This window comes from Myotis yumanensis, unplaced genomic scaffold (assembly GCF_028538775.1).
Source record: "Myotis yumanensis isolate MYYU_CA2020_CCGP unplaced genomic scaffold, mMyoYum1.0.hap1 SCAF_13, whole genome shotgun sequence".
NCBI lineage: Eukaryota > Metazoa > Chordata > Mammalia > Chiroptera > Vespertilionidae > Myotis > Myotis yumanensis.
The window spans coordinates 7,330,891-7,358,643 of record NW_027223764.1 but is presented as its reverse complement, the minus strand read 5'-3'; the positions used below and the strand labels follow the sequence as shown (position 1 = coordinate 7,358,643).

General features: G+C 39.0%; 1 protein-coding gene across 1 annotated transcript in view; it reads right to left on the bottom strand.

The window, feature by feature from the left end:
- PDZD8 (PDZ domain containing 8) overlaps positions 1-27,753 on the bottom strand; it is a 61,383-nt gene that overhangs the window by 5,790 nt on the left and 27,840 nt on the right. The window contains exon 4 of the mRNA XM_070432183.1: positions 2,157-2,319. Within this exon, the coding sequence (XP_070288284.1) occupies positions 2,157-2,319 (163 nt within the window). The remainder of the gene's footprint in view (positions 1-2,156; positions 2,320-27,753) is intronic.

Genomic DNA, 27,753 nt, shown 5'->3' with positions numbered 1-27,753 from the left:
AACTGTTTCGAGGTAATTTCCAGACCTAATCATTCCTCCTTTGCTCTCCTGGCCCAGATGGTTCTCCTGATAGCACTTGCTTTTCACCTTGACCTCAGTCTCAAGATTTCAGTGATGTTCACATCAAGATTTTCTATTCTCTTGCCCTGGACTTTTCCTCTTCTACATCTACCTGTCTTTCTGATTCCCAGCTCTGCTAGCCCCGCCACCGCCCTTTTCTCCTGAGATGACTGCCTGATCCAGCCCCAAGTTATCGTCTCTGTCTTCAGCATAGTGTTCAGTGCTGCCTTAGCATCCTGTTGAATGGTCTCCAAACAACTGAGTCTCTAAAACACCAGCTTCAAACCTCCCCCAATCCCCTGAAGTCCACCCTTCCTGCTTTTTTCTTCTGTGGATGACATCACCTAATTTACTGAAAAGATCAACAAGAAGTCACCTTTTCTTCCTGCCAATCATTTTTAGTATTAAGCTATCTCAGAGGAGGGAGTATGCCTTTTGTTGTACTCTGGATCCCACTCGCCCCCTAACTATCTCCTTCAGCCCTTTGCTCCATCAATTATCCTTGCTCATACTTTTATTTCCTTCCTCCTGCTTTAAAAGCATTTTCATGACACTGTACTAACTGGGCTCAGATGATCTCTCCTCTGCTTTTTCTACACCTAATCTGCCCCTTGTATGCAAACATTCCCATGGTTTTGTCTGTCATTAGTTTTCTCTGTCTTTTTGCTCTCTTCCTGGATTATATCCATTTCAGGAGTTTTAGCTATCAACTTTTCCTTGTTCCCTTTTGTCCTACATTCCCAACTACCTCTGGGTATCACCACCTTGATGTTTCTTGGACACTACAAAGTCAGTGTAGTTAAAAACCCTCTTTGACCTTCTCATGCTCCTGTCCTCACTACTATGTGAGAATCAAAGTGCCACCCTCTGTTCACCTGACACAGATCCAGATAGTGGACTCTACTCATCTGTCAGTTCTGTCAGAGTTCCAGTTCACTTGGTTAATCCTCACCAGAGGATATTTTTTTCCATTGATTTTTAGAGAGAGTGGGGGGGGGGGGGGGGAGAGAGAGAGAGGAACATCCATGTGAGAGACACATTGATCATTTACCTCCTGCACACGCCCTGACCCAGGCCAGGATGAGGCCTGCAACCCAGGTACATGCCCTTGACCAGGAATCAAACTTGGACCTTTGAGTACGAGGGCCAACACTCTAACTACCAAGCCAAACTGGCCAGGGTGGGATTCCTTTTCTTTTGGAATATTTCTAATATATGCAAACATAGAGAAAATAGTAAAATGAACTCCATTATTAAGTTTCAAATATAGCAACCATTTTGTTAATCTTCTTTCAACTGTCACCAATCCCATTACTAAATACTTAAAAAATTATTATAGAACCACATAAATGAATTATAGCTATAAAAAAATTAATGTATATCACACCGGCCTCTTATCTCAATAAATATATTTTTACAAATGGTAGATATATTTTTCCACTCAGCATACATTTATATTGCTTAGATTTATTTTTGATAATATTTACTACTTGTGTAATTAAAAACAAAAACCTTTCAAAAAAGTACATAAGAAAAAAATTAATTTTACACCCTAGTCAGTGTATTCTAATGGTTAGAGCATCAGTCTGCGCACTGAAAGGTTGCAGGTTTGATCCCCAGTTCAATTGGGGCATGTGTGGGAGGCAACCAATCTGTCTCTCTCTCACATCGATCTGCCCCCCTCCCCACCTCTTCTTTCCTTCTACTCTCTCTAAAAAATAATTGGAAAAAATGTCCTTGGGTGAGGATTAATAAAAAAAAAAAATTAATTTTATCCTGTAGGTAAAACCAAAACAGGGTGTGTGAATATTAAAAAATTTATACTGAATTGTGGTTTTCAGATGGGGAAGAGTAACTGTTATATCAAACAAGTAACAGCTGAGGTTTATTTTATAGCTTTGTATCCTAAGTGTCCTATGGCATGTGTGTTTCAAATTAAATTTTAAGGCTTTCTTCAGATTTTTATAATAAAGTTACTACTTTCTTTCTATTATAAAAGTAACGTGCTTATGAAAATAAAGGAGAGAGGAGAACTCCCACATCTACTCTCTGCTTTCTCTGTAAATATAAACTATACTGCATATTAGCATAATTACCTCCAATAGCAATCAGTCGATCTCCTCGCTGAAGATCAGCAAGTGCAGCAGGTGAGTTTGGGGCCACAGTCTCAATGATGACATGCCCGGCATACCCGTCAGTTGACTGGACAAGACGAAGTGTAAGTCCAACACTTTGTAAATTCCCCTTAATTAATTCAACCTTTGATAAAGAGAAAAAATGAAGGTATTTAATGGATTCATAGTAGAGAGTGAGAAAACATGAACACACTGAGGGCACTACGGCTGATGCTGACTTTTTTCCACAATGACTATTATAGACAAATAAAGGAGGAGGAAAATCTTTATTGTGACAGTACACACAACACAGATACATCTCAGAGGTGTACTGAATGAAATGAGTCAAACATAAAAGACGCTATACTCTAGGATTCAATTTGTAGTAAATTCTACAAAAGCAAAATTAAAGTGACAGAAAGTAGATGAATACTTACCAAGGACAAGAGGTTGGGGGCTGAATATTGAAGGCAAGTAGCACAAAGTTTTCAAGATGAAAGAAATATTCTATACCTTGATTGGGGTGAAGGTTATGTAACTGTATACAATTACCAAAATTCACTAACTGCACAGTTAGTGAACTTACTGTATTTAAATTATATCTTATTAAAGCTATTAAAAATAAAGCAACAAAACCTTGAATATGCCATTTTTTGTCATAAGATACATAAATATACAGGTCACTGTTAAGTCATTCAGATAGCCCTTAGTTTTCCAATATACTTAAACCCTCCACTCCAATGCCAGAGCAACCACCTTTAAACTTCGTTTCTGTTTTTAATTGTTGTAGGGATTAACTTTTTTCCCTCTGGATAATGCATCAGTTCTGAATATATAACATTTTAGAGTGTTTGTTGACTTCTTACCATAACAGATTAGGACGTTGGCCCATTCTCCTTCCCCCAAATTATAGTAGAGTTACATCGCTGTTTTTAGTTCCTCTGTGTCTCTTTATAACTTTAATACCTATACATCCCTATGTCTTATTTCATCAACTATAGACAATATGCCTCGATATTAGGACTTCTATCCTTCCCTTGTCACCTCTTCTCTTTGTACACTTCTACCTTCTAAACTCTACCATCAAAGTTGACAGCTATTTTACTTATGTTCTAATTCTAATTAAGCCATCAAGGTAGATGATTCTAAAGGCTAAAAATGACTATTATTTATAGCTCATTTTCTGTCTTATATAGCCTTTTGTTTTTCTTGGAGGTTTTGTTTTCTTTCAACAATATAGCTTTCACTTTAAATGCAAAATTTACATAAGTACTGCTTCTGCAGTTAGCTCTCAAATTCACCCATCCATTTGTTTGCCTATTAAGCACCCAGTTGAAGGGAAGTTTTTCCCACCCCCACTCTACCAAAAAGAAGCCAGTTAATAAATGTACAAGGAATGATCAGATTAGAAAAACTGCCCCGCCCCCAAAGTTAGAGGGACTGGTTTAGATTTTTTAAAAAGGCAAAAAACCCAATGTAGTGTTTGCATTTTGATGAGATCCTAGTTTAGGGGAAAATGTACAAAAAACATTTATGGGACATTGGGGGCGTTTTAAAAGAAACTGAAAATTATGTGAAATTAGGGAAATTTTAATTTTGTTATGTGTGGTAACGATTATGTAAAAGTCCTATATTTAGAAGGTTCATACTGAAATATTTAGGGGTGACACATATTTCTACAACAATCCTTGCCTATGATTTTAGGCAAATGTTAACTTCTCTAAATGTGACTGGTAAAATGAGATATCCATATTAAATGTGGAGCTATGAAAAGGTTCAGTGTTTATTACTATTAGTAAGACTGAGCACTAGTAAAAAATGGGGATGCAAAAGGAAATTTAAAAAGCAATGAATGAAAATATACAGCTAAAGAAATGAGGCAAACATGAAATAAATTAAGGACATTAGAATACTTAAACTATCTTATGTCATTCAAATATTAATTTACTTTTATAGGATCAAGATTGGAGAGAAGCTAAAGTAATTTTATGATTAAAAAACTATCTTATTAGAAAAGACAAAGATAATAGATATGGTAAATATCTACTTTTTTCACAAAATTATAAGTTTTCGCCCCTTTAGAAAGTTTCTCCTGTACAGTAGACTAAAGACATATCAAATGAAAGGAAAAAGAAAGGGTCATAAAAGGAGAGAAAACATTTTTTATGGACAAATAAAAGCATAGTAAAGAAAAGATGAACATGAAACAATACTGTCCCTTGGATTGCTCATCATGAAATTTTTAATAAGAGAGAGAGGAGGTCGGGGAGGGGAATGAAAGTGAGGACAAAATGTGGTAACAAATAGTGGCATAGAGTATGGATGGGAGGCTTTCGGTTAATCCCAACAATCATCATGTAATAGCTTCCTTTTTCATAAGAAGTCAAGTGGATGTGTTTGGGTTCTACAGAAATCTGGGTGCTCCCCTGTTCCAAAAGATAAACGAGGATTAAGGAAGAGTTAACATCTATAGAACTTTTCACTCCAAATCTTTTTATGTTTCTGTTAGAGAATGAAGAAAACCTGGTTCCTCTGTGTCCCAAGGAAGGACACAGATTTCTGCCACAGAGGAGGTAATAAATGGGGTCACAACATCCCTCCCCTTTGAAACAACTATTGGGCGGCTATGTCCATGGAATTTGCCTGGAAGTTTTAGGCCAAGTCCTTCAAGTCCAAATCTATGGCTATTTAAGTTATATAAACTCCAGGGTCCTGAGGCTGCTCAGAGCACAAGGACCCTACTTTTGTCAGAGGGTTGGAAGCATCATGGCCAGTATCTAAATATTAGTTAGAATTGTTTCAAAGAATAAACTATATTCTAAGACTGAAGCACAATGGACCACAGACAGGTATGGATAACGAACGATGTAATGGGAATTCGGGGGAGTGAAGACTGCCTCTGGGTGAGTGGTCTGAGAAAGGCTTCATCAAAGGGGACACATATAGGTTATATCTTAAAGCATGAGAAGAATTTGAACACATAATCTTGGAGTTGGGCAAAGTGTGGGATGGGTTAGGAGCAGCTATCATTTCTAGGCCATGGTAACACTGTTAGAGCAAAGAGATGGAGACAAGAGTTCAGGGCACATTTGAAAGTTAAAACCATCATGATGATACCAGTTGAAAGTTAATGGGAGAGAAAATTCCTATCAAGATTATGAGAGAACAGCAGCACTTTCACTGAACATATCAGAATCATACATACTGATTAGCTAATAGATAAAAGTTCCCACAATGTTTTCTTGCAATAAATGTATAGAGTTTACAAACATCTATTAATATCTATTTGCAATAAACATGTTCCTTAAATTTGTATTTTGTGACATGACTGATATTTTATAAAAGACACTAGTGGCCCGGTACACGGATTCATGCATACTGAAAGGAAATTAATTAGAAGAAATATTTTAATATTGCTATTCGCCCTTTCTCTATAATAGAAGTGTCAGAGATGAAAAAAAATTAGTAAAATGTATATGAAAATAATATATATTGATTAATAAATAAACTATAAGAAAGACATAACAACAATAAAGACCTGATATAAAAACAACACTGATAAAAACAATGACTGATAAATTGATTAAACTTACTCTAATATCTCCCTGTATACCACATTAAGAGTAAAAACACTTTCAGAGCGCTGACCAATTTCCCTTGCAATGAAGTATTTACAACTTTAACGTCACACACTGTTTGAACTCGAGAGAGAAAGCAACATATAACTGACCATGTTCGAAAACGGGTTCAGGTAGGCATATTCCTACTCTGTCTAGAGTTTGTCTTTGTGATTTATTAAGTCATCGCAAATGCTGGCATCACGGGAAACTGTCTTTGAATTAATTTAAGCGGGAGACCAGTGTCAGATAGGGACAAATATTGCGCATGTGCGAGTCAATGTTTATTTTTAAATTGCCAGTGCACATCATATGTACTGGCTGGCCGGTCAGTCAGTCGGACATATGTATGGTTGGTCACTTAGCCTTTTATATATATAGATGAAATTGATAATACTTACTCAACACTTACTATATGTCTACTAAACCAGGCACTAATGTTTGCTAAGCTCTCCCCCTCTAATCTTCAGTAGGTTATAGTGGGAACAGCCTTGCTTATATAACACTAGAGGCCCAGTACACAACATTTGTGCACTTGGCGGGGTGGGTCCCCCTCAGTACTGCCTATGCCCTTTCACAGTCCTGGAGCCCTCCGGGGATGTCTGACTGATGGCTTAGGCCCGCTCCCCATCAGTTGGACATCCTTAGTGCTGCTGCAGAGGTGGGCTGCTGTGCTTGCCAGCCATCAGTCTGACTTGTGGCTGAGCAGCACTCCCCCTTTGGGAGCACACTGACCATCAGGAGGCAGCTTCTGCGTTAAGTGCCTGCCCCCAGGTGGTCAGTGCGTGTCATAGCGACTGGTCATTCGCCGTTTGGTCAATTTGCTTATTACCCTTTTATTATATAGGACTAGAGGCCCACTGCACAAAATTCGTGCATGGGTAGGGTCCCTAGGCCTGGCCGGTGATCAGGGACAATCTACGGGGCAACCAGTGGGGTGATCAAGGGGCCCCTGCTGGCACCCGCCTTGGCTGGCCTGGTGATGCCTGCTCACTGGCCCCGTCCCCCATCGCCGCTGCCGATCGCCTCCCTCTGCGGGGTAACCGGCAGGGCAATCGGTCCCCCCACTGGCACCTGCCTTGGCTGGCCTGGGGCCTGCAGGCTGGGGGCAGTTCCTGAGTTGAGTGTCTGCCCCTGGTGGTCAGTGCACATCATAGCGACTGGTTCTATCAGTTGTTCCGCAGTTCAGTCGATTTGCATATTAGGCTTTTATTATATAAGATGGTTCTGCTCTGCCTCTTGAGACGGTCCAGGCATACACCTGAGCCAAGCTGGTTAATCAGACTTCCTTCCCACATGGTGGGGATTAGATTCAGAGATTCCTTAAATGGAACAGATAAACGTAGCTGTAGGCATCTTCTTACAAACTGGGAAGTGGAGAAAGGCATCTGCAGATGAATAAAGCACATAAACAGCTAGGAGCAGAAAGGAAAGAGGCCTGACAGGGATTTGGTCTCTGGTTCCAGTTTGTTTCTAAGGACTGGCTGCACTCCTGCTAAAGGCTATGCAGAGCCTAATCCACACAACCTTGAACAGTGGCCCTGACACCACCCATGGTGCCCATGAAACTACCATGGTATCCTCAGAATAAATATCCCTTTTTTGCTTAAGCTAGTTTTAGTTGGTATCTGTTTCAAACAGGTTCTAGCTTACCAGGTACTGTGTTACAGATTGTTACATACAAAGTCTCATTAAACTCAAATTGCTGTATTTGTCAAACTAGAAAGCTACCAAAACATTATAAAGGTAAAATACACTATAAAGGATGTAAAGTATTTTCTCTGTGGCTTAGCCTGTGTCAACTGGCCTGAATTTTGTTGAAACCAAAAGGTAGCTTTCTATTGGAGTAAAAATACCATTTCTAGTATTTTTTGATACAACTTAAAAGTTTATCAGTTGTGAAGAATTTCTGACACATACTAGGCAGCAATTACAAGAGCCGAACCATGAGTCAATACACACAAGATTGCAGACCCTGCATTTAACTTTACCAATAACGTCAGTCACAGGTTAAAAACTTCTAGCTGTATATGCACATCTATCTTGTGGAGAGCAATTTAGTAAAAACACCAAGATAGCCTTTAAGAGCTCTCACACACTCTGACATCCCTTTTAGTCTTTCTTGGACCCAGGTGGGATACCTTATTTTCACCTGGGGAAAAAAACAACATCGATTTTTCAATGCCTTCCTAACATGAACACAATTTTATACAACAGACAAAAAGAGGATGTATTTTAATAACATATCAATATAACTCTTTTACAAACTATTCTCTCCTATACAAGCTTGTTACATTGAGAAAAAAAAACAAAACACCACCACACAAAAACAACAAAACAAAAAGAACCATTAAGTGAAAGACCTGAAATTACTGTGTCCAGGTATACTTTTGAGCATTCTTTCATTAAATAAGTTTCTGAAAAAAACATTAAGAGGACTATTTTGGTAGAGCAGTAGGGCAGGGAAGGGAGAAATAACACACTAATTTGAATATATATGTACCTGACGCCAGTATAAAACTGAACTTTTAACAGCAGGCTTTTAAATGCAGATAACCATTCCCAGTCTTCCTGGCCCATAATGTAAATCAATATCTCTCCTATCAGAATTCTCTCTCTCTCTCTCTCTCTCTCTCTCTCTCTCTCTCTCTCTATATATATATATATATATATATAACTATAAAAAAAGATGCCCATAACCTTCAGACACATCGGTGTATTCTCTAACATCTATCCACAAACTGGTAGCATAGCAACATTTTCAGAAAGATCAATGTTGACCTAAGAAACACACTTTGACGTAACCCATAGCAAAGCTACCGAGAGAGAAAAGTTATGGACAGAAATGCGCTACTTGATCCACTCATTCAAACGCTTAGGCACTGTGTGCTGGGTGTGGGAAGTAGAGCTGTGAACATCACAGATGAGCTTCCCTGGCTTCAGCAGGAAAGCTAGGCATGAACAAGTAATTACAATAATACTTGTGTGATTGTATAGAGCAGAGAAGACATTCCTAAAAAACAAATTTAACACTGAAGGATGTGTATAAGAGCTAACACAGCTCTTTTCAGGTGGCCAGGACTGGATGACTTCAGGGCAGTGATGGCCTGGAATAACAGAAGAGCTTCCTATAGGAGTTTCCTTTTTTGAAAGCATGGTGACACCTTTTTGAAAAGAGCTGTGTTAGTGCAGTTTCTCTTCCCCGTTTAACCTTGTTGTCCTGGGTCTTTGGTCAAAGTAACCAAAACTCTACATGCTAAGTATTTCCAGGTGACTAAAAATCAACGTTTCTGATGGGCCACTGTACAAATCATCTTTACTTAGCTTGCTTTGGGACGTGGCAATTACATTCTGAATATTAAGAACCTAGGCAATTATGGTTAGTGCATTTAAAGATTTATCCCCAAACTTTGAATTACAATGGAGAGATTAAGATTTCTAAAACTAGAACAACTTTTATATTAAACTAGAGGCCTGGTGCATGAAATTCGTGCATGGTAGGGTCCCTAGGCCTGGTTGGTGATCAGGGCCGATCGGGGCCTTCCAGCTGCCGGCTGGGGCCTCTCTTCCCCGGCTGCTGGCCAGGGCCTTCCTTCGTTCCGTGCTGCCTCCGGGTGGTCAGCACATGTCATAGTGAGCGACAGAACTGGTCTCCCAGTCAAATTCCCGCAGGAACACTTTGCATATTAGTCTTTTATACATATAGATTTGTATATATTTAGGTCAAGATCAAACATAATAAAGCATGACATAAATTCTTTACATTGGCTAATGGATGGACATTAAATGCTAGAATAGTAAGTCTCATTTTTATGAAAACAATAAGACTTAATTATATTTCAAATGATAAAGTAAGCTTTATTTAAATGTGCTTATTTGACAATTATTGACAAGTTAATTGGAATTCATTTATTATACTTTAATTTTGACCAATATTTTGAATATTTTAGAAATTACTTTGGAAAATATAAAAAATATTTACTTTTATAGTTTCAAAATTAATTTACATTTTGAATGAAAATATACTCATTACACATATAAAGTATACATTAACATATTTTTACTAAAGTATGCATTGATTACAATCGCATTTTATACCTAGCCTTTTAAATTATTGAAAATAAATGAAAACCGTATTTTATTTTCCAGTTACAAAAAAACCATAGCACTAAACATTTTTAAAAATTTTATCATTATGACAGTATATTGGTCAAGGTAGATTTCTACAACATACTTTATTTAACCACTAGAGGCCCAGTACATGAATTTGTACACCAGTGGAGTCCCTCAGCCTGGCCTGTGGGACCGGGCCAAAACCAGCTCTTCGACATCCCCCGAGGGGTCCCGGATGCGAGAGGGTGCAGGCCAGGCTGAGGGACCCCACCAGTGCACGATTGGGGCCGGGGAGGGCTGTAAGAGGCTGGCCAGCAGGGGAGGGACCGTGGGAGGGCTCCAGGGCATGTCCAGGTCTCACTCAGTCCTGATCGGCCGGACCCCAGCAGTAAGCTAACCTAACAGTCGGAGCGTCTGTCCCCTGGTGGTCAGTACACGTCATAGCGAGCGGTTGAGCAGCCTTAGCATATCATTAGCATATTAAGCTTTGATTGGTTGAATGGATGACTGGACACTTAGCATATTAGGCTTTTATTACATAGGATAAGTTATCAAGCTGTTGCAAGGGGAACTTCTATGCACAACAAGCTCAGCACAGAATGTGTTAAGAGATGTAATTTTCTGGCCATTTTATTGAACACCAGATATTGGATCAATGTGATTATGGTTACAGGGCACAAATTACTGCCAGGCTAGGGACCAACAGCTCACTGTCCATCTCAACTAGAAGCAGCAACAAGGCTATTGAAGATCCAAGGCCAGATTTCATATATTACCATCAATCACCTTTAAAAATTAGAACCAAAATTGATGATCCTACTAACTCCATTAGTGCCATGATAAACACTGACAAGGAGATGCATATGTCCTTGTTCATATTCATTTTCTCCCCTGTTTGACCACCTCCTCTCTTCCTTTCTCTCTCCACAAACAAGCTTGAGTATGAAATAACCTTTAGCTCAATTCTGAAGTGAAGGAGTTAGAATTCTAGTACTATTACTCGATTTCTGCGTACAAAGCACATTTTGTAAGTTCTAATTCTGAGAGCATTTAAAATCTTGCTTCCTAGCAATGCCATCAATTTGGCTAAAAAAAATAAAACTTCAAAAAATATTTATAATTCTGAAATGTTAAAACAATTTCTAGGTTCTAGAATGAAAAAAGAAAACACTTGTGAAAAGAAAGAAAATACTGAGTCTCTAAAGGGTCACTCTGTATCAATCTAACCTACTTTTCATTACAGCGCAGAAGATGCAAACTGAAATATTTCATGGGACCTTCAACTAGTGGGTAACTATGTACTGTTGCTTCCATAGATGCAGCTAAGTTCTTAATCATCTTCCATTTGGTCCGTCACTAACAGAAAAAAGGAAATACTATATTTATTAGCTATCTTCTTGGAAACTGCCCCTTATCAGCAGAGGACTCAATTTGGGTGTACATGGCTATACAGGTCCTCCCCCCTGCCCCACAGGAAGTATAACTCTTGAAACAGACATATGGTATCTCTTGGTCTAAAAATTACTATCAACCCCCACGGAACTTTTCAAAAACCTGCCATTAAAGTTTAATTCATAAAGGTTTAAGTCAGAACAGTTCTTAAACTCATAAGCCAGATAAATGGAAAAGAATCTGTTAGGTAAAGAGAAGTGCTGCTATAGGATACATTTTCATGCCCCTGTCCTAAATGATGGCAAAAATTATATTTTTAAAAAAGAAATCTTTAAGGGACATATTTAAACAGTACATACTAAATATATCTTAAATTCTCTCACATGGATTTTACATGTAAACATTTTTTTTTGTTAGCAGAATAATTCAATTTTCAGTAATCGCCTCTTAGTGGATAGTTAAAAAAACAAAAACAAACAAAAATACTGAAATCAGCCCCTCCTTAGGACTAGGGCAGATTCGAAATTCCGTTTTAAAGAAAAACAGCAATGTCTGGGATGGCTTGTATTTAGTGTTGGGTTTGCATTCTGACTCTAACGTTGGCTGGTTTTGTGTGGTTGCAGACAAGTGATTTAGCCTCTGTGAGCCTTATTTGTAAAAAGAGGATACTAATATCCCACCCACCAGGTTGTTGTCAGATTAAAGGAACTATGGGCCCAGCTGGCGTGGCTCAGTGGGTGAGCACTGACCAATGAACCAAGATGTCGCTGGTTCAATTCCCAGTTAGAGCACATGCCCAGGTTGTGGGCTCAATCCCCAGTAGGGGGCACGCAGGAGGCAGCCAATCAATGATGCTTCTATCTCTCTATCCTTCTTCCCTTGCTCTCTAAAATCAATAAAAACCTTTATGAAACTATGGGAATGAACATCTAACACAATCCAGGCCCTTCCATTATCTCTCTTCAGGTGAGCTAGGAAGACTTCTTTCTGTGTGAAAACACAAATGAGGCCCCTCAATCTTCAAAACAGAATGCCAGCTTTGCCACCTGAGTGAGTACCTGGTCTCTAAAGCAACAGGGTGATAAATTAGGACTGCATCCTTTGGTCGCTTCATCTGAGAGATAATAAAGACAGAAATATACTGAAAGGTCAAGTCCATTATACAAATATTGCTGACTTAAGAAGTCTAAAGAATAAAAATGATCCTCTGCCCAGGTTCAAAGGCTGTTAGGAAAGTAATTACATCCAAATGATTACCCTGCAATACACTTAGGTTTCTCCTTCTCTCTTTTTAAATCTGATTGAAGTCTCCACTAATGTTTTGATTTAAAACTAATTTAAATTTCATACAACCATTTCATGAAATATAAAGCTCTGGAAAGTATGCAAAGTCTGAGGTTGTTATGGAAACAACAGAGTCGAACACTCGCCCTTTTCAATTCCTTTGTCAAATAGAAACAGCTCTGATTCTGAATCACCAAGTCAATCTTCAGTTTCTCACATTATCATCACTGTACTTCCACAGGGTGATTTACATCTTACTAAGGAAGTGTGAGGGCCTTAGGGACAGACTATTTACTTTCAAGATATAACTTTTTATAACTTTTTGTCTTGAAATAATTTCAAACTTACAGAAAGTTGCAAAAATAGTACAAAGGATTTCTATTTATACTGAATCCAGATTTCCCAATTGTTAACAAGTTGTTACATTTGCTTCTCTCTCTCTCTCTCTCTGCATTGTTTTCTGAACCATTTGAAAATAAGTTACAGACATGATGCCTCCTTACCCCTAAATATTTAAGTGTGTATTTCCTAAAAAGGGACATTTGCTTATATAATCACAGTACAATTATCAAAGTCAGAAAATTAACATTGATACAATACTATTATCTACTCTGAAGACTTCTTCTAGCTGGAATTCAATTTAAAAATATATACGCATTATTTTTTGCAAAATCTTTGACCAAGGAATAACTTAGATCAGGGGCTGACAAACTATAGCCTATGGGCTGTTTTCATTTTAAAAATTTATTTATTTATTTAATCCTTACCCAACGGTATGTTTTTACTGATTTGTAGAGAGTGAGGAAGGGGGAGAGAGAGAGAAAAAAACATGAATCAGTTGCCTCCAGTACATGCTCCAACTGAGGATCAAACCCACAACCTACGTGTGTGCCCTGACAGGGAATCGAACCGCAATCTCTTGGTGTACAAGACAACACTCCAACTAACCGAGCCACCCAGCCAGGACTGTGGGCTCTTTTTAAAGAAGTTTTATTGGAAAAGACCCACACTCATTTGTTTGTCTGTTGTCTCTGGCTACTTTAGAAGCTAAAACAGCTAAGTTAAGTAGTAACTGTGACAGTGACTGGCCCACAAAGTCTAAAATATTTAATATAATCTTACTAACTAATGTCACCCCAATAAATCAAAGTGTGCCAAACCACAACTAAAAAATAAATATGCATGAATATACACACACTGACATTACAGATTTCTTTACAACACATAAAAATTGCAAAAAGTCTAAATGTTCATCAATGAGTGATTGGCTAAATAAATTGTTATACACAATGGGATATGATGCAGACATAAAAACAATGACACATGTATATAGAGACAGAACATAAACATACCCTGTGAACAATGTGTATGGTTAGATTTACAAAGTTCTTCTATAAAGTTAATAGTGGTTTCTCTGATTAGTGAGATTATGGTTGACTTTTGCAATTTTCTTTATAGCTTTCTGAAATTTTCTTTAATTGGGCAAAAAATATATATCTCATGCCAATTTCCAAACATATATCACTTTTATCTTATAGAAATTACCATTTTGTTAGAATATGCAGGTTTCCTCAAATTTAACAAATGAAATAGCATCACAAAAATTAAATCTCTATTTCATGATACCTACTTCCTTATGCTCAATGGTTTCCTACTTAGACTTCTAACAATAGTCTCAGTGTTGCTCAATTTATGAAAGAGAATTCACACATCATTCATTTAGAAAACAAGCCATCTGTCCATACTCTAAGGTCACTTGATAATCTTTAAAGAAATATAATGAATTACCCAGAAGTAGTCTCATGATTAATAAAAACCTTATCTCCTCCAATATAGAGCATATTGTTTATATAAAACAGCTTTCAAATATAACCACCTATTTGTTTAGTACAATCCAATATCAATGTAAATCAACATGCTTACAAATGGAAAACACAGCTGTCCCCAAACCTACTGTAAACTCTATTCATGTTCAATATTTATGTGGAGAAATACTCAACACCCATGGAAAAAGATGATTTAATAGGACATTTGAATTAAGTGTTGTTGCTGCTCTTTCCACTTGTCTGTTTGAAGATAAAAATTTCCTCCTAATTTTACTTTGGCCTGTTCATTTTAAAGTTCCTTCAATTACTTCACAGCCTATCCTATACTAGTGTAATAAAAGGCTAATATGCCAATGGGCCAAACAACAGAACTGAACAACTGGTCATTATGATATGTGCTGACCACCAGGGGGTGCGTGCAGAAAATGGCGGGCATCAGCAGCAGAGCATGGAACATGGTGGGCCTTGGCCGCGGCGGGATGGTGGAGCAGGTGAGTGGGGGCGCCAAACCAAGGTGGGGTGCCAGTTGCTGTCATTGGGATGAGCTTCTGGTGGTTACTGAAAATTCTTTGCTCCCATGTGCCGCGGTCCTGCTGCTTGCACCTGCTGCTGGTGCCAGCCCCAATCGCCCCTAAGGGCTTCTCTACCTCCCTCTGCTCCTGAGGGGTGATTGGGGCAGCAGCCGCCGCTCGCACCTGCTGATGGTGCCGGCCCCGCTCACACCTGCAGGCAGCACCGGAGCTGCCACTCACACCTGCTGCCGGTGCCCAGTGCTGGCCAGAATGCTCAGAGCCATCAGCGGTTGCAAGTGATGGCTGCCAGCCCCAATTGCCCCTGAGGGCTTCTCCACCTCCCCCTGCTCCTGAGGGGTGATGGGGGCAGCAGCTGCCATTCGCACCCACTGTTGGCGCCGGCCCTAATTGCTCCATGCCGTCAGCACGTGGGAGCAGTGGCAGCAGGAGTGGGACTGCTGGCAGACAGGGGACCGGGGGCGCAACAGGAGGGGCCAAGACCCGCCCTTGCCCACCACAGCCTTGTGGCTCACAGTTCCTTTCAAGGTGTATGAATTCTTGCACTGGGCCCCTAGTTTATAATTAAATGCAAAGGTGAGTACTAGAGATCTCAAACAGTTTAGTGCCAGAAGCCGGTCCATCCTTGCTGTTTGACACAGTTGCTGCAGGGAAGAAACATCTGCACAGCATATGTTCCAAGGGACCTGGCGTATATGGCATACTGTTCTTAATGTTTGCTCCCCTTCTTAGCACTATGTGTTCTAACCAGGGCCACCTCCCCGAGAAAGGTTGTTTCCCCAGGTGGGGATGTTTCCCTGGAGTTAGGGATTAACGGGACTAAGGAAGGGAATAAATCAGTAAAACCTCCTAGTGTTACAGAAATACCGTGTACTACTTACGAAGAACTTAGACTAAGACTCTTGACAATAAATTTGGGACTTGCTAGGCCCACATCCCCAGGGGTCTACCCACCAGAGAAAGTACCAAAGCCTATGCCCCTGAAAACCCACTGACGCAGGGCAGTCCCAAGGAAGACCACCAGCGAGGCTAAGAGGACATAACCTTTACTTGGGCCATAGAATAGGAAAATCTCCTTCAGTTACTTCCTTGTAGCTTAACAGTAGAGCAGTAAGTAGTGACCTTGGAATGGAGATAACAAACTAGCCCTAACCTTTGGAATAGAATGGATAGGATTAAAATCAACAGAGCTAGATAGAGATAAGATTTTTAGCAAAGGTCAGATAAGAAACTATAAACATAAAACAAGGAACTGTAGAAGGTCAAGGGAGGACCCAAAACATACCATGATATAGAGTCATGCTTATAGTATCAAGTAGTATAAATACAGTAGTAACAGGACAATAAAAAAGAACCCAACTATGCTGATGATCTGAACGCTGTCTCCGTGTCCTTCATTCTTCGCCGACGCTGTCCTCACCTTTGGGAACCCCTGGACCGCTGGGGCTGGACCCTGGCAGTTTAGTAACATGAACTGCTTCCTAAATGTTCCAAATCTATGTTATTAATTACAAATAACTACATTTTTTCTATGCTATGACATTAACACTCTTTATTCCTAAGAAGTTCTCAATTTATCTTAAACCTTTCTGAAGTTTATTTATTTATTTTTTAAAATATATTTTATTGATTTTTTACAGAGAGGAAGGGAGAGAGATAGAGAGCTAGAAACATCGATGAGAGAGAAACATCGATCAGCTGCCTCCTGCACATCTCCCACTGGGGATGTGCCCGAAACCCAGGTACACGCCCTTGACCGGAATCGAACCCGGGACCTTTCAGTCCGCAGGCCGATGCTCTATCCACTGAGCCAAACCGGTTTCAACCTTTCTGAAGTTTAAATGTTTGTTCACACTTCATACTCGGCTGAAATGGATAACAGCTAGTTAATCTCTATCCTTCTTATAAAAGCCCTTAATAAACTTGCTGATGTTCTTAAAAATCACTATTTGGACTTCTTGTCTTTATAAAAACAAACAAACAAAAACATCACACTGTCCCATGATTGAGGAAACTATTCCATTCCTCTGTCCTCTTCACCTTATTGCAGGAAGGACTTAAAAGGAAGCAGGGGATTTATAGAATATATAAAACATCAGATAGCACTAAAAACACAGGAGTGTGGCATTTAGGTCAAGTTCAATAATAAGCTACTATGTGCCAGATACTGTGCTGTTTTATAGAATTTAACCTTTATACTGTTACTATTATCTCTCCTTTAGAGATTATGAAATAACTTGTTCATAGGCACAGAACTAGTAGGAGAACCTGGATTTGAACCTACCATTCGTGGAGATGACATAGTAATTAAGAACACCAGCTCTAGAGTCACACTGCTTGGGTTTGCAGGCTGTCTTTACGACCTGCTAGCTGGGTGATTGGGGTAAATTACTTTCTTTGTGTCTGTTTCCTCCTATATAAAATGGAGATGATAATGGGAGTTGTTGTGCCTGTTTTCATGGGGTTGCCATGAGAATTAAATGGTTAATGCATATAAAGTCTTGAAATCATGACTGGCACAGAGAAACTGCTGTTTTGTTGCTCCTAACTTCCACTGGCCTGAAGACATGTGACCAGGAGTTGTATACTACTGCATGATCTCTAATAACACCTCTCTAACATTTTCCTAAATTGCTTATTTCCTAGTTCTGCATCCTGCATCTGAGTGTATGACTCAGAAAATGAGCTATTTGACTAAGTGGGTTTCTGTGGGAAGGTGCTGCTGTGCCTTGAATAGGATGTTTTAGTTCATGACAAAGAATGAACTGAATAAATCAGTTTTACTTGCATCACAGAATACTGGAGGGTCCTAAGAAACACAATCCAAAATAATATTTAGAATCTTACTACTTCATTGTAAAACTTTCTGTTTCTCTTTGTTGTTGTTAATCCTCACCTGAGGATATTTTTCCATTGATTAGAGAGAGTGGAAAGGATGGGGGAGAGACAGGGAAAGAGAAACATCAATGTAAGAGAGCCACAACAACTGGTTGCCTCCTGCACACTCCCTGATCAGGGCTGGGGATCAAGTCTGCAACCAAAGTATGGGCCCTCGACCGGAATCAAACCCGGGAACCTTCCATCCATGTGCTGACGCTCTATCCACTGAGGCAAACCAGCTAGGGCACCATTGGTTTCCTTTTATTCTATCTCAAAAATGATCTAAAAATAGAGCATATACCCCCAATAAAATGTTCAACTTACTAGATGTTAAAACTTCATATTAACAGCACTGAAAATATATTTTTAAAAAACCAGTAGAACAAGGCAGCACATGAAAAAATTCCATCTCTGGACTGATCTCTGATAATCACTAAATCTCCAACCCAACATATCTAGAATGAGACTATTCTTCCTCCCTCTTCATGGCTCCACTCTTTCTGACTTCTTCTCACTCTCCAAGCCCCCTACATTCCAGTTGTATTGAATCTGCATGGATTCTATTTTCCATTTTCATGGCCAACAATCTGGTTTGGACTCCCACTTCCCCTCACCTCTACTATTTCAAGTCTTTCCCTTGTCAAATCATTCTTGACTTTACCCATCTGCTACTAGATTGGGCAAACATATTACTTACTAGGGGGCCAGTACACAAATTCGTGCACCTTGAAAGGAACTGTGGGCCGTGAGGCTACGGTGGGCACAGGGGCAGGTCTCAGCCCATCCTCCACACCCCCACCTGGCCCCCTAGCCCCTGTCTGCTGGCAGCCCCACTCCAGCCACCGCCACTCCCACACGCTGACGGCGCTGGTCCTGCCTGCACCCGCTGATAGCGTGGAGCTATTGGGGCCAGCGCCCAGCAGCGGGTGCAAGTGGTGGCTGCTGCCCCGATCGCCCCTCAGGAGCAGGGGGAGGTGGAGAAGCCCTCGGGTGATCGGGGCCAGTGCCAGTAGCAGGTGCAAGCATGGGGCAGGACCGCGGCGTGCAGTGTTGGGGTCCAACCCCAACGGGTCCAGGGATCCCCAAAGGTGTGGACGGAGTCGGCGAAGAATGAATGACATGGAAACTGGTTTCAGTCATCAGCATAGCGAGGTTCTCCCTCCAGAATCTCCAGCGAAGTTCTGGTTAGGAACTCCAACCAAGTTCTGGTCAGGATCTCCAACCAAGTTCTGGTGCCATGTTCTCTCGCTAGGTTCTCTCGCTAGGTTCTCCAGCTAGGTTCTCCAGGTTCTCCAGCCAGGTTCTATCCAGGTTCTTTTGCCATGTTCTGTCTAGGTTCTCCAGTGAAGTTCTGTAGCCAGGTTCTGTCCAGGATCTTTTGCCATGTTCTCTGGCTAGGTTCTGGTTAGGATCTGACGAGGATCTGATGAGGATCTGATGTTTATTGTCTTGTTACATACGTATTTATACCAGCTGATTTTAATCCTGTCAATTTCTATTACAAAGGTTAGGGCGTTTCTTATCTCCATTCCAGGGAGTAAAGATTATGTAGCTTAACTACCCGCCTGGCACTTAATTAAGGGGTTGTATCTCCTCCCTAACCTCAGGGAAAAATCCCCACCTGGGGAAACAACCTTTCTCGGAGAGGTGACCTTGGCCAAAACACATAGCGCTAAGGGGAGCAAACACATTAAGAACAGTATGCTATATATGCCACGTCGCTTGAAACACATGCTGTGCAGATGTTTCTTCCCTGCAGCGACTGTGTCAAGCAGCAAGGATGGACCGGCTCCCGGCAGTGCAGGAACAAAGAATTTTCAGTACCCACCAGAGGCTTGCCCCAATGACAGCAACTGGCGTCCCACCTTGGTCTGGTGCCCCCACTCACCTGCTCCACCATTTTGCTGCAGCCGCCGACACCCGCCATGTTCTGTGCGCCCCCCCCCCCCCCCCCCCACCCCATGGTCAGCGCACGTCATAGCGACCATTTGTTAGATTGTTCCACCGTTTGGTCTATTTGTATATTAGGGTTATATATATATAGATTACCTACTATATGTTGGGTCCTGACATTTTAATACACAGAATCTCATTTATTCCTTATACAACCAAAATAAGCATTTTTAGCCCCATTTTATAGAAGAATGAAGTACTGTACTTGTGGATGAGATGGGTTTGGGGACTTTAACTAAGTTCATGCTGCCAAGAAGTAATCTAGCTAAGACTCAAAGTTCAGAGCCACCTCTGTCTAAAGATAGATTATGAAGAGGTCACTTTCATTTCAAAAGCCTCCATTATTTCTACTATCTTGAAGTAACAAACTTCTTAGCCTAGTATTTAGGTACTTCTATAACATGGTTCATTCTTGTTTTGCATAGTCTTCCTACACTACAGTACTCTTTAATCAACATGGACAACTCACTGTATCCTCAACATACTCAAATATTTTCCCTCTTTTTTTGGGTTTACACCATGCCCTCCACCTTCCTACCATCTCAAAATCATACATGTACTGTGAAGGCTTGGCTCCTTAACATATTCTTTCCTGGTTTTCCCAAAAGAATGCTATCCCTTTCCCCTCCCCATCCTCATTGGAACCTCCGAGTACTGTATTCTTAAACACTCTTAGAGCACTCATATGCTAACAGTAACATTGAAACTCACTGTACTCTTGATATTTTTTCCTCACTGCTTATCTCCCTTGAAGGAAAGGAACATACCACATTGCCTTATATCTCACAATAAGTTTCTTCCTTCTCATACTCAGTAGGTCACATCTATAGAGAGTTGATGTTTCTGTATTTTAACCTAAGCTCCTACTCTTCACACAGTATTTCAAAATCATACTAAATACACTTAGAAAATATGAGACAGAAAACTGCATTCCTCATTTTTTACCAAGACAAACTTTAAGAGTAGAAATACTGAATAGGATTTACTACTAAAGCTCAAAAGCATTTAGTTTAAGAAGCCAAATTATAGAACATTACATGTGGTTAAAATTTATTAGGTCCCTACTGTATTTGCAAATATTATCAAAGTGAACTAAACCAGAGTTCTCATAAAAACTGACATTTTCAAAAAAGCTTTATTTGCTTTAATCTTTCTCTTCCTTTGATAAGATTAAGACTGTAAATGGCAAATGGTTAAATAGAAGCACCAGAATGCTATCTGCAAGGCATCTGGCCTTAGACAAACATGCCAAATGCCAACTCGGAAGCATCTCGCCTAATGTATTTATAAATTTCTGTGTCTCAGATGTTCTTACTTGAAATCAAAGTTCTTTAGGGAGCTCTTTTAGACTCTTTGTATGTACATTCAACAATTCGTATATAGATATGGACAGCTATTCAGTAAGACTTCTAAAACTCTCCAAAGCTAAAAGGGAAGTAAAATTTTAGATCTCATAGTTATTTTATTTAGGCTACATTAAACTATACACATAGAGTTAGAAGTTCTTTTGATGTTTTTATAATAGCTTCATTAAAAACATCAAAAGTATTAACATAATTCATCAATTGTGATCAACATCATAATACTGTACCACATTTATAAACTAAAATCCTCACTCTAAAAACCAGGTTTAAAAATGTTTTTTAGATCTGCCCATCCACCCACCCACCCATCCACCGACCCATCCATCAAAAAAAAAAAAGTTTTTTAACAAAGGGAATATTGAGTAAATTTCATTCTGTGGACTTCCTCAACCTAAACATTTTTATTTGGTTAAAACATTTATCAGAAATAGCTTTCAGGGAGAAAGCAGACAGCAATGTGACTAAGCCTCACTGAAACCTGAATGTCTGAAAGAGAAAGGATTGAGGGTAAATGGAGCTCATGGCTGGATAATCAGCTTCAGTTTTCCCAGAAACATTCATTCAATACACACTAAATGCCAAGTGCTGTGAGCCAAAACAGTCATGGTATATGCTGTAAAGGAAGATATTGGTGGAAGTAACACTGATCAAACTGTCATACAATTATAAATGTGAATTTCCAACTGTGGTAAGTATTATCAAAGAGTTTTATGCTCACTAGGGAAAACTTTCCCAGAAAAATGATGATGGTTGGTGCATCAGTTAAGATCTGATGAAACAGAAAACACTGAAGCATTGGAAACAGAGGGACTCGAAAACAGGGAAATGGCTAGTCAGTGAGAGAAGAACTGAGAACCAAATAGGGGACAGTGAAGCAACTCAGATATTAACAACAGTCAGAAGTCACACCCAACCTTGGGCTGGAAGGACAGAGGGAGGATGTATATCAGTAGAGGCCAGGGCTGAAGCATCAGGAAGAAGCTGGAAGCATGGTGGGCCTGTCCTGTGAGAAGCATGGAACCATGGCGGAGAAACAGTGGCTGCCAGACTTGTTGTCCAAGATGGAGGAGAAAAGGAAGAATACCCTGGTTCCTAGTCCTCTCCCCTTTCTCACCAAAGCCTCATGGAGGCCAAACCCAGCTGAAAGTCCGCTGACAGTGAAGCCCTGGAAATACAACCGGTAGAGGTAAGCCTTCTCTTAACATAGTGCAGGAGAAGGGCCCAAAAATGTTTGAGGGAAACAAGCTAAGGCCTGGCACAAGCAGAGGTCTGAAGAATGGGGGTAGGGATAGGTATGCTTGAGGAGAAATGTGTTGGGGGAGGAGGCCCATGCACAAAGGCTATGCAGTGGACAGAGTATGGCATGTAAGAAGGAGTGAAAGATGGCCAGCCCAGCTAATGCAGAATGCAGGGTAGACATAGGGCTGGCGAGATAGGGACCAGGCCAGAAGTGGCTTTGTAGGTCACATCAAGGAATCTGTCCTTATTCTAGGAGCTACTGAAACCATTGAGATTTAAGGAGGCAGTTGATAGAATCAGATTTGTATTTCAAAACAATCATTTATCCTTCTCCCACCTCCCAAGACATTCACATATCAACTACAACGTGCCAGAAATTCTACTAGGTACAGGACACACATATAAAAAGAATGTAGTATATCTGTGCCTCTGTAAGGTCCACCAGCAAGTATGTAGTGTGCAGTATTATTAAAGACCTTTTAAGTATCCTTCTTTTAGCATTTATCATCTGATTATCATGAGGAATGTGAAATTTATCTTCATAGACTTAACTCCTTGCTCAGTAAATTTGTTCATCATCCTACTGTTTTACTTTTTGCATTTATATGCTTCCATTAATCATTTACCCACCTTTGTCTTTTCAGCTGAAGATCACTAATTTTTCCCCATCCATTTATCTTTATATGGCTATCTCACTTCCAAGGTAATTTTAGTGCTTTTCCCCCACCTGATTCAACTGTTATAAATTTCCTGCATTATAGAAACCTGAAATGCACAAATAACTCTCTCTGAGAAGAATTTCATGGTTTTTAAATAAGTATATTCATTTTATGACAACTACTCTCATGAAAAATGGAATCATTCAGGATATTACACCTGGTCAAGTTTATTGTTTTCCCAAATTCTAAAGACAGATCTATCAGGTGATTTGGAAAGCTTTGCTATGGATCTTCATCAAAAGCTTTCTGAAAGCTGAAAATGCATTTACTATTTTCATTTCTTCTACACGCTTGTTTAGCATCTTCATATTAGACAGGAATGATTTCCCTATATTATATATTCTCCAAACTGATTACCTCCGTCTGCCATTTTTTCCTCTTTTCAGCTGCCCTAACCTTTGCTCTGGAGGTAAAGAGAGACTCACTGGGCTCTATAAGGCAGACTACCTCTGAATCAAGCTCAGTCTCGGGCAACTGACCATGGCTAATCTTATGATGAAGGCCCTTCTATTTAAATCCTATTTCCCCTTAGTTTCAGAGCTCTCCTTGACTCTGTTCTAAAATAATTCCACTTTCACCACTCCCAAACTGTCTCCTAATTATCAGAATACCATTCATAGTCCAGTTTTTGTTAGCAGCAGTAGGATTTAATGGAACAAGTATAGATTCTACAAGCAGAAGACTATGGCTCTTTGTATATGGCAAAAATATGTCAGACTCTAGGCATCATCTCCTCAAATAGCTCTTTAATTGTAAGAGTCTGTTAAAAAAAATTGAAGGAAGCCTGATATAAACTATTTCTCTTTCAGAATCAGATCCTTTCAAAAATGAGGGAAGCAAGAGTGGAGAGAAAGAAAGGTGCTACCAGAGTCTAACAAAAAGATAAAGTCCAGCCCTAGCTGGTTTGGCTCAGTGGAAAGAGCATAGGCCTTCGGACAGAAGGGTCCCGTATTCGATTCCAGTCAAGGGCCCATGCCTGGGGTTGCTGTAGGAGATGTGCAAGAGGCGGCTGATCAATGGTTCTCTCTCATCATTCATGTTTCTATCTCTCTCCCCCTCTCCCTTACTCTCTGAAATCAATAAAAACATATTTTTTAAAAAAGATAAAGTCCAGAATCTAGGAGATGAATTCTTCTGACTTCATAATTTTGGGTACAGCTGACCCTATTTAAAGCCCTTAGCAGGGAACTCTTTCCCCATCCCCACGTGGGAGTCTGTACTTGTTCTTCAATAAATTTCCACCTTTGCTATAAAAAAAAAAAAAATAAAGCTCTTAGCAGTTGCCATTTCAAACTGCCAATCGGAAGTTGCCAACTGATACCCTATAACCCTCTGAAAGGAATATACTCATTCTAATTAAGAGTTCCAAATTACCATTTAGAAATTCTCCCCAATTGTTAGCTGACTGTCCTTCAGGGATTTATTACTTCTTATTTTTCAGGCAGGTCTGATAATATCATGACATCTAATGCCTTTCACCACAATTCCCTCTGGTTCCTGCATATTAAGCTACACAATCCTGAAGTGCTTCTGCTTCTATTTATACTGAACACATGCCGGTTTCAGCATCTCTTCTGCCCATCCACTGTGTACTATATCCCAAGGACCCAAAAGATACTTCTCTAATTCTGTCTCCATTTCAGAACAAGAAGAAGTCCATATTCTTCCTTCTTCTTTGATAGTAACATATTTATGCCAATGTACTGACTTAAGAGTTATTTGGATTTTTAACATTCTGTCTCTAATCACAGGAGGAAAGACTAGTCTCTTATAAAGGACAATTGCTTTCAAATGTCTGAGTGCTCAGTATAAAATGAACATTAAAAAGCTTGTTTTTAAACTTAAAACTCATTTCATCATTTTATTTAAAATGGAGAACAAGGGAAAGAGCTAGACAGAACAGCTGGGTGCCAGCTGGTCCCAAGGCCTTTCCTGCTACCTCAGAACTCCCAGATTCAGAGGAAAGTAACACTCAGGATCTATTTAAAACTGTGTGTGTTTATGTGATATTTATATGATCTGTTTGTCTTAGCATTCACACAGTAATGATTACGTATGCTTTAATATGTCAGATTAATTTACTGTGAATTTTATTTGATAAGCACCATAAATTCTAGAGATATATAGTTGTCTAAAGAGTTTCCAATTGAAATATTAATCATTGCCTGAAATGAACATTTTTAAAAATCTGAACCTGAAATTTATTCATTAGTGAAAGGGAAGCAAATTATCATCACCAAACCTGCATATTGCTATAGAATGAAAATAAACTTGCCTTGTCTCTTTTGGTGAAGGTGAGCACATTTTTAGTATTGACTTTGTCATTTCTTGCAAGATAATTCTCTAATGTTTGTTTAAGCCTAATATCTAATTTATTTGCACCTCAGCTATCACATTTAATGGGATTTTCACGAGGAATCTTTGCTTATTATTTTTAAAGAATAAACACAAGTACCTCATTTATCCTATGAACTCTTTTATTTTGCAAGTGAAATAAGCAAGGCAGTGACCAAGTGTCTGATTTTGCCCCAAACTTGCCTTGGATTTCTAATAAGGTAGAAAGTAGGATTTATGCAAGCTATTAGTTAAATTATTCTTTTCAATATTCCCTGATACTCAATTTAAGAAAAAAAAATCCCCTTACAAACAAAAATTCATCAAACAGATTTAAATTTTTTCTTTTGGTAAGACAGACTGTGGACTGACCACCTAAAATGTATTCATAACCCTTTTCTCTTAACTTCTTTTTCTACAAAGGCTGAAAAACAAAAGCGAGTCCCCATACTTCCTTGCTGGTAGTGGAGACCATATGACTTAGTTCTAACCAATGAGATATAAGTCAAATTCCCTGGGTGGAGCTTCCAGTAAAGAATTTTAAAAGGACAAAACCTGACTGACATGTGCCTCTGGCATGCCTTCTATCTCATTCTTTTTCTTGAAAGGTGGATCTCTAGGGGTGCACCAGATAGTTTGCAACCATGAGAATAAAACCCCCATGCTAAGGATGATGAAGGAGGAAGCCAGTAAGAGCCAGCTCCTTGATTATATACTAAGGGCTTATCACACAAGACAAGTCTCTTTTTTGCTTAAGCCACATTCATTAGATTTGCTAATACTTCCAGCTAATGCATTACAACTGTTCCATCTCCACCCCCAACATTTGTGCAAGTACTACAAATCTAAAGCTTTCCATCTGTTATTGATCTTCCCTATTAATGGCATGATAAAGTACATTATAATGCTTTAAAAACTAAAAGATATACTTAAAATATGAAAGAAATTAAGTTTCTTTCATTCTGTACACTAAAATTAGTGACTGAGTAAATTTTAACATTTAAAAAAACTAATTTAAACCCGAAGATTGTATAAAGATAGCTTCCAAAAGCATTGAATACTTTAGCATACTTATTTTTAATGATACATTTTCCATCCAAATTTATAATACATTCCAAATTTTCAAATCCTATCCTACAATGTTTTATGTAGTCTTGAAGAGCACTCTAATTCTCCTCTCTGGTTATTAAATTCAGACATATGTAATTTAATGCCTGAAGACACTTAACTGTTGTTGACATTTTCGACACCAGATGTAATTAGTAACCTAGAAATTATTTTTCCAAAACTAGCTATGACATGTGTTAAGATCTAAAATTATGACTCAAGATTAACATCTTACTAATTTTTGTTACAAAATATTAAAGCTGTCTAATCTGATATAAGGGAAACTGAAAATGCCAATAGCAATGGCAAGTTGTAACTATTTCATACCCAGACAAAACAATAATGCTTTTTCATGTATTTATATATTTCAGAACAAACTGTGAAGCTGTTTATTTTATCCCTCTGGGGAGCTGCTTCAAATTGACTGAGATGTAACTTAAAGTTAAGGCATGCACAGCCACCAAAAAGGAGGAGAATTTCCTAAAAACCACTATTTTGACCATGTCATTTTCATGTTCAAAATCTTCAATAGCTCCCAAATACTTTCATAAATTCAAACTCTGTGGGTCAACCCATCCTCTTTCCAGCTTTACTTCCCCCTACATTCCCACCATGATCAAAATTACTCTACTTATTCCAAAATAATTTCACACTGCTCAATGTTATATAAGGGTATACACAACAGTTATTACATAGAGACACTGGAAACAATTTAAAAGTCAAGGATACAGCTACAAAAATACCACATAACCTTCAAAAGTCAATATGCTTAGGGGCCTATTTAAAAAGAGAGAGTTGTGACTATTTTAAAAAATGCTATGAAGAATAATATATTATTCTAGAAATACCAAAAAGCACATTACTTCTACTATTAAACAGCTATGTAAACATACTTTAAAAGTACCTATCCACCAATATACTGAAGACATAATAGAGAAATAGTTTTCCTAAATATTGGCTATACTGCTACCAAGAGCTCAATGTGATAGAAACAGCTAAATATCTAAGTTATTAAATACATCTTTAAAGAATACAACTATAATTTATTTCTGCAAAAAACTACTGATGTGTTAAATAGATCTAATATTTAAAAAGACTAGAAGTAACCCAGAGAAGTTTGGGAAGTCCAAGAAGCATTCTGGAGTTTTATTATTACCAAATGCATAATATTTCAATATATGCTTAGTATATGAAATAACTATTCTTAAAAATCAAGAAAGG